General features: G+C 36.1%; 1 protein-coding gene across 1 annotated transcript; it reads right to left on the bottom strand.

Annotated features, from left to right (window-relative positions):
• Positions 1-16: 16 nt before the first annotated feature.
• LOC108674140 (thioredoxin domain-containing protein 5 homolog) lies at positions 17-6,549 on the bottom strand. The gene is made up of 9 exons (XM_018162049.2): positions 5,957-6,549; positions 5,443-5,613; positions 4,546-4,672; positions 4,184-4,297; positions 3,744-3,899; positions 3,366-3,480; positions 2,778-2,901; positions 1,695-1,827; positions 17-1,370 (listed from the first exon to the last, which is right to left on the bottom strand). Exons 1-9 carry the CDS (start codon positions 6,130-6,132, stop codon positions 1,245-1,247), a joined length of 1,242 nt encoding a protein of 413 aa, XP_018017538.1. The 5' UTR covers positions 6,133-6,549; the 3' UTR covers positions 17-1,244.
• Positions 6,550-8,158: the final 1,609 nt, after the last annotated feature.

Raw genomic sequence — 8,158 nt, 5'->3', positions numbered from 1 at the left:
AAGAAAAAAACACTTCTGAAGAGGTTATCATTTTTATTACAAATGTGAGGGAACATCACTAGTAATGAAAATAAGAGCTTCCCAAAATTGAGCGTGGCCACTAAACGAGTTATTACACACTGTAAACCCATGGGTTGCAATAGAAGTTTTGTCCCCACCTTCCGTTATAAGTAACAACAATCGATGAACTCTTCTCACGGAGACAGCTGTATTGGTCAAGTTATTTTCTAGCGTCATTCATGCGGTCTTCGAAAATTCTATGATAGAATGTCGAACGTAACACTTGACTTTTATAGATGATTGAACCTTATTTTGGTCGTCATTTCATAGAAGCGTCTCAGATCGGAGGTTCCACACCTTAAGTATTACATAAATTAAATTTTTTAAAAAGGCCTAGCCTGAAGGAGAACATGGTCATGATATGCTATACGTTGTTGCCTGGGCGCGACGCAACTAACCACACAGCCATTTTATCGATACAGATTTTCTCAAGAAATTAGGTTCACTTTTTACTTCAAATTACGAATGCCATTCATGACTCACATTTAGGTGTTGACACTAAAAATTCCAAATGTAGCATTGCTGAAGAATCTTTAACAAAACATTAATATTGCTCTTAAACGCTCATGCTACCAACAGAAATGAGCAATGAAAGTTGAAAGATTGGTCGAAGGCCTCACTTTTCAACCTCTGAAAGATTGCGGGCTTACAAGGTGATGAAAGCAATAATTTTGCGCTGATATTTCAGATTTTAATTATTATATTGTTAGTATTAACCGCTCAAGCGGAAGTTTAAAAATTTCAATGTGCCAAAAATCGAAGTTTACCAATAATATTCAAAAAAGACTTTGGCTTTAATAAATGGGAGAATTTTTTCGAAGAAAGACTCTGAACAAAATTGATTGTGAAAGATAAATTCGGTGATGACATTTCAAACGTGGTGTGACACACAAAAAACACGTGTACAAATTAAGTACAAAATCCCACATACAACATTAACTCCCGTCAATAATTTTCTCTCATTTCTACGTATTTTTGCTGGAGCACTCACAAAATACTCTAATTATTTTTCAAATAACAAACAGCAAATTATGTAAGATTCAATAAACAAAAATAAATAAATAAATAATTTGTATATCTGGAGAATAAAATGCCAGCTCTTTAGCATACCACCCATTTAAAATTGTTTTTATTACAACAATTGAACTCCTGCTAATTGTGTCTGAAGAGGCGCCATGTGTAACTTAAAGTTCGTCATGAACAAGTCGCTCTGAGACAAACTTGGCCATGTTGTCGGTGGAGCGGTCGCCTTCATACGTAGCCTCCATCTTGCCGTCCCTGTACAGCAGCAGCGTCGGGAAGCCTTTCACCTGCGAAACACAAATACCATCATTGTCTAATAATCGCGGAGCATGATTATGGTCAGTTGGTGGCAGAACACAATTTTCATTACGGTCCATTGATTCCAGAGCACAATTATAATTATGAGTCTATTAGTCGCGAAATAGAAGTATGAGTGTTTTTTTTAATTTTTGAATCTGAAGGCTAACTTCATTTGGCCACGTAAATTTTATACTTTGCTACTGACGGTCTCTCCAGTAACCAGGCTTTCAGATACGAATATTATGTGTACTATTTCATTGGTATTGGAAAAAATGAAGGTAGGCAGGCTAGCATTTTACAACAGCACTCACGCTCTGCTCAGAACAAAGTTCCTTGTTGGCAGGCACCGTGCAGTCAACTTCAGCAATCGTGATGCCTTCTTGGCCCAAAAACTTATTGCCGAGCTCTTCATAGGCACCGGCCATCTTCTTGCAATGGCCGCACCTGCAAAAACAGACTTCAGATTAAACTATGGATCAGTTGCTTCTGTGCCAATAAATAAATACCACTAATAAATTATGAAACATAGTTACAAATTGACTTAGTGCCGAATGCACTCAACACCCCATAGAAACATGTCGGCCAAAACATCGAGAACGAAGGCCTCTGTGGTTGAGATGAACTCTTGGCAGGCTCATTCAATTTGCTACGACACTCTTGGCAGGCTCATTCCATCGTGAAATATGGTGTTTGCAGTTGTGTATTGTGTCATTTTTTGCTTCAATAACATCCAGTAGCGGGATTGACTTGCATGCCGTTAGCGTTAAATATGAGGTCGATAAATTTTCTTAAGATAAGTGATCATACGGCGAGAAAAATATAATTGAACAAAGCTTTTTTGTGGTTCTTTCAATTCGGTATACGTAACAGGGTGTTTGATGGTATTAATCCACTTCTTTTCAAATAAAATTAAACTGTCTTGCATACAAATTGAAAAGATCAAGATATACGTACGAGTAGTAATATCACATGCTTATGCATTATCACGAGGAAAAATGAATCAGGCCAAGTGTTGCTAAATTATTGAATGCTTGGTCATGACAAATGGCAAAACCGACAAAATTATGTACTAAAATAAACTTTAGGAACTGATGGAATCTCGAGAATAGTTCGTAGCAAATTGAATAAAAATAACAGCCATCAAGAGCATCTATGTGATGTGATCGCATGGCCGATTAACACGATCTGGCCGCACCAGACATCGTTGCGGGCCTGATGTGGGCGATATCGGGTGACTTTTTCTACGCCTCGCATACGATACTCCATTTAAATGCTTATAGATAGACAAAAAAAAACAATTGAATCTAGAAAATAGCCAATATAGATGCCAGCCAATACTATACTAGTAGAGATAATAGACAATACTAAAGATACTAGCCAATATTTCAACTGACCATGGAGCAAAGAACTTGACGAGCGTGAGGCCCTCAGCAATGGTGGCTTGGAAGTTGTCGGCCGTGAGACTCAACACTGAGGAGGTAACCTCAGGGGGCGAGGGCGTACTGTCGCTGCTGGGGGCTATGATAGTGGAAATATAGACATGACAGGAGTTGAGAATAAAATAATTGTTTATTTCAGTAACATGCATGTGATAAGTTTAAAATATTTTATAATAAGCAAAATTTTGAATGGATTTAAACATTCATAGACAATAGTATTAACAATATTACTAAAGTAATTAATATACTACATATACCATATGCATGAATGACCTTTGATTGATGTCGTCAAGTAATAAAATAACTATAAAAAAAATTAGTTTAAAAACCTAGCATCTGATAGAAGTTATATCAATTCATCACCATCAAGAGAAAAATTTTGGGAATTAAAATCGAAATAATTATACATATGAATAGGTTCAGTAGAAGATGAAAGCAAATGAATGGTTTATATTATAAATTGTTTAAACATAGAATACAATGCAAGCAATTATTTAATCAATAACCTTTCAACGTGCAATATAAGAATAACATGATACGTGCCTTCATCATTCTTGGGGGCATCAACAGTGACAGGCTTGCTGGGCTTCTTTGCCTGGTCAAGAGCAAAGATTCGCAGAGCGTCCAGGCTGCGGTCGCCAGCATACCGGTCTCCCACCTGCGAGGCAAAATAAATTGTCTTTGTAATAACCACTGTCAAGTTGAAGCTCTAACTATAATTACCAACGAAAAAATGCTTCATTATTGCATAAACTTTAAGTAAATTGCTCATAAAATGAAGTCGTTTTCAGATCAGGCCTCCTAATTTTAGTGATAAACTGGTTCAAATTTCCAAATAGAATCAATTCACTTAATGAGGGCTACGCATAAAATTTTCCCGATGGAGGTAAAAAAAAACACGGTACACAGTTCATAACAGACCTGCTTGCCATCAGTGAACCACAACAAAGTTGGGTATCCCTTCACTGCATACTTGGTGCAGATCTCTCTGTGTTCAGTGCAGTCCAGCTTGCCAATGGTGATGTGCTCTGTGTCAGCTAGTGAGTCAGCCAATTGATCCCAAATTGGTGCTAGGCGCTGTAAAGAAAACAGAATATTCTTCAGTTGTCCACCAGTTAAAGACAAAATGATAAGCGTAAATAAAACAGAATATTCTTCAGTTGTCGAATTATCAAAGATAAAAGAAATAGTTTATGCAATTATGATGATTTGGAGAATCTCACAGAAGGTATCTGGCAAATAAGCATGTCACACTTGCCACATACCAGTGAAAGCATACCTATATACAATTTGTGGAAGTTTGCCTTAAAATTAAAATTGTTTGGAATTATCATGTAATAATAATAGCAGAGTTGACAAACCTGACAGTGACCACACCAAGGTGCAAAGAACTTGACAAAGTGATGGCCCTGGGAGATGGCTGACTCAAAAGTATCAGCTGTGTAGATAATAGTGGCTGGTCCAGTTTCTTCTCTCTGTATATATCATGCTTTCATCAGTGATAAGTTCCAGTAAAATTCACATAGTAAAATTTTGGAATTGCAAATATTCATTTACCACAGAGATTTTCAATACCACACAGATTTTCAATACCACACAGATTTTCAAACTGATTTCAAATTGATGCAACATTCTATAAATCACAAAATTTCACAGATATTTTGAGCTGAGACAAGTGAGTAAATAGTGTGTTACAATACATATTTGAAATACCAAGGAGTACCTCCTTCTTAGGTTGATCTGGATTCTCAATGAGTCCCATCTGCTGCTTCACAAACTTAACAAGTTCAGGAAGAGAACGAGCTCCTTTGTATTTCAAGTTGTCCTCAGCCTCCTTGAAGAATTTTAAACTGTTGGGAACGGAAACATTTCATTATTATCATCAAAGCAAATTTAAATGAGCCCAATTTGCTGTGTTTCTAGAAATATACTTGAAATTCATGAAAATCAGTCTGAGAGAAAAAGTTTTCAATTCCAGAGTTAAAAAAGATTAATGGAAATGCAAATTAATGTTGTAAAGTTAAAGTAAAGGGCCAATATTTAAATCAACAATAATTTTGTTATCATTCACCATATCACTTGTATATATACACTAATAAATACATAAATTAGTGTAATTAGGCAGAAGTTCTTCATTTATGCAGGTTCAACTGAATATAATAATAATATATTTTTGAGAGTGATAATACTATATATATATACATTTCAAATGTTACAACATTCATTTTCAACTTATTAGAAGCATTAAAAATTGAAATTTTGTTGGACACAAGAAGATTATACATTTAAATAGGATACATACAACACAAAAAAATTAGTTTAGATTAGTAGACATTTTCAAACTCTATTTAAATTATAAAAAACTTGACCCGACTAAACCTAGCCTCTGTATGGTTAGACCTAACCCTAAACTAACCCTTTTTAATACCCTAACATTAATCCTAACCTAACACTGTTGACATTAACAAGCATATAGCGCAATTGCATTCATCTTTTTGTTGCCACACAATCAAGTATAAACTAGTTACTATGAATATAGTTCGATGCCATTTCAAAATTGCCTGAACTTACACTTGCTGATATGTATACACATATACAAACCCAAGCACAAGATCATTACGTAGGGTATCCAGTCACTTGATGTTGTGAGCACAGAGCTGTCTGCTGAGTGCAGTCTACTCGAGCAACTCCAACATTAAGTGCCTCAGTTTCAGATGTACCCGCACCATAGCCCCCAAGCTCATCATGAAGTTCTTGCCAAACAGGGGCTAACTTTTTGCAGTGTCCACACCTGCATAAAAACAATGACAATAATTTGCACAATATAACCACATTTTTGGCTACGATTTTTCACTTTTACTTGATATTATGAACTGCAAATGAAAAACAATAGAAGGCACTGCATTACCAAAATCTGGCTAAACATTGAAGCTTGATCTTTGCTTCCACAGAAAGTTAAGTTCATTATAATTTATTCTTGCATTGTCAATTACTTTCTCAATGATTTAATTAATTAAAAACATTTGCCTGATCAACAAAACAAGGAAATTCTTTGAATGATATACTTATGATATATAAATGATATCCTTATTTATGTGATAGATTAAAAAATTTGTATGTTGCATTATTCTTACCATGGCGCAAAAAACATAACAAAATGTGGCTTTTCCTTGATTGCAGTAGAGAAGGATTCTTCTGTGAGCAAAGTTGCTGAGCCTTCTTCTTCTAAATCATTTTCATGGGCTGAAATGGACCAAGCCATGGCCCCAAGGGCCAGAATTGGCACAAGATATGATCGAATGCTCATCATTCTAACTTACTACAGGAAATAAGAAAAAAGTAATAAGAAAGTATTTTCTTGACTAGGAACAAGAAAAGTTAATTTCAAGAATCACTGATGAAAAAGTACACAGTTTGAGGATACATTAATAAATTCTTTATATTTTAATATAAATTTATTAGGTGGCAGAGTTGAGGTGGTTGAGAATGGGTGATGTTCTCAAAAGCAAGACTCTAGACTAAATGAATGTTTTAGTACAGCATAAGAGTGATGTTTATGTTAGCCTAGGCCCTGTGAGGTTGGTGCCAGTCATTATGAACACAGTAAGCAAGATTGGAAATGAAATATACTTGAGCTGGGATTTTATTACCTACAGGGTAAATTAATGACAAGATAGTCTTTGAAAATAAATATTAAGCTACGGAAAAAAGTGTGAATAATACCCTTGGCAAGGTGAGCACCTGTTGAAGAGTAGATCTAATAAATAATCATTGTTTAAGATGAATAAAGAAATAATAATACAATATAGAAACAATTATTAAGATAATAAAAAGGAACCTATTATAGCATAACCTAACCTGATGTGGGAATCAGCTAAAAGATAATGACTACCTGGTAACAAGAAAATTGTGAAAGTGATATTAAGCTATTAACTTCCTAAACTTATAGAGTTTTCAGTTTTGCCAAGGTAGCGGGAAAGTTATATTTTTATTAGAAAATAAGGCTTGTAAAATGTGTGTGTAAAATACTAAGCCTAAAACAACAGAGCAAAAGTCATGATTCTAAGCAGGCCCGCTCAAGTCCTAGTGTTTGCATCTGCAGGGCTACAAAGCCTACTAATATAATGTAAGCAACCAAAATTTGAGCCAATAAGAGTTTCTTCTATCTTATTAGTCAATTATTATGAGCAAGGAAAATCTGCAGCTCTGTAGACAATAGACACAGTTAGAAAATTCTTAGCAGTAGCCAGTAATGGCAGCTAGAGTCTCCTAATGTCATTGATCCTGCTGAAAAGCATAATAGTCAATCATAGATTTTTAGCAATAAATTTTCTTGACTTTTGACCAGAGATTCTTTAGGAATTGGCTCATTTTTAATTTTCTCATCTACTCAAGATTTAAACCTATATCTTATGTATGATAATGCTGGTAGCCTACATATGTGTATCCAAGATACTTTGCTGGCCTACTTTTGGGACTCACAAATGAACTTCATGAATTCTAAAAAAATCTCTGTTTTGACACTATGGACTTGCCAACTTCAGTGTTAATATGTAATTAAGTGATATAGGCAGTTCAAAGCTTTGTTCAATATAAATATCCTTTGAGTGTCTACCTACGTCACTGAGGAGCATGGTGGCCAAAAATATGGGCGCACTTGCCCCAATAGGAGCAAGATGGCTGCATGCTCCTATAAGAGCAGGCCAGAAGCAGCAGCAGTGAACTCATCCTGCTCCTATTGTAGCAGGACGAGCACTCTGCTGGCTGTTGCTGCTGCCTGCCTGCTTGTATAAGTCGCATTGAAGTGCACGGCCGCCCAATCCCACTCCCGCCCCTGACCCCTCCACTTCTCAAGTGAGTAGCATTGTAGGGCTGGAGCACTCCAGTGACCAGTCCTCCTGGTGACTGGTGAGTCTAATTGACCAACCATTTCCTAGAACTCTACCAGTAAAAATTGAGTCAAACCGAACTTTGAGTCTTAGTTTGCAAGAATGCAAGTAAATACTGGCCAGCCCAGGGTAAACAGTGAAAGTCAACAATTGTTTTTCATATGGAAAAGGTAAATAAAATAACTCTTCTTTTCTTTGTCACCCAGCGCCAGCCTGACCCAGGCATGGAATATATCTACTTGGCGAGCTGCGACTGAATTTTTCGAGCCGTGGTTTTATGGATTTGCCAGCCAAGATTCCATTTCTTCGAGCCATGATTCCATTTCACCAAGCCGTGAATTCCATATCTTGGCCATGAAAAGTCATTTACGAGGGGCAAATTTATTTACAAAGTCCATGCACGTGTTACCCCAAATCTCTAATTTTACTCTAAAACAGTCAAATGGC

Source organism: Hyalella azteca, unplaced genomic scaffold (genome assembly GCF_000764305.2).
Source record: "Hyalella azteca isolate HAZT.00-mixed unplaced genomic scaffold, Hazt_2.0.2 contig9370, whole genome shotgun sequence".
NCBI lineage: Eukaryota > Metazoa > Arthropoda > Malacostraca > Amphipoda > Hyalellidae > Hyalella > Hyalella azteca.
This window is presented reverse-complemented; position numbering and strand designations above follow the sequence as displayed.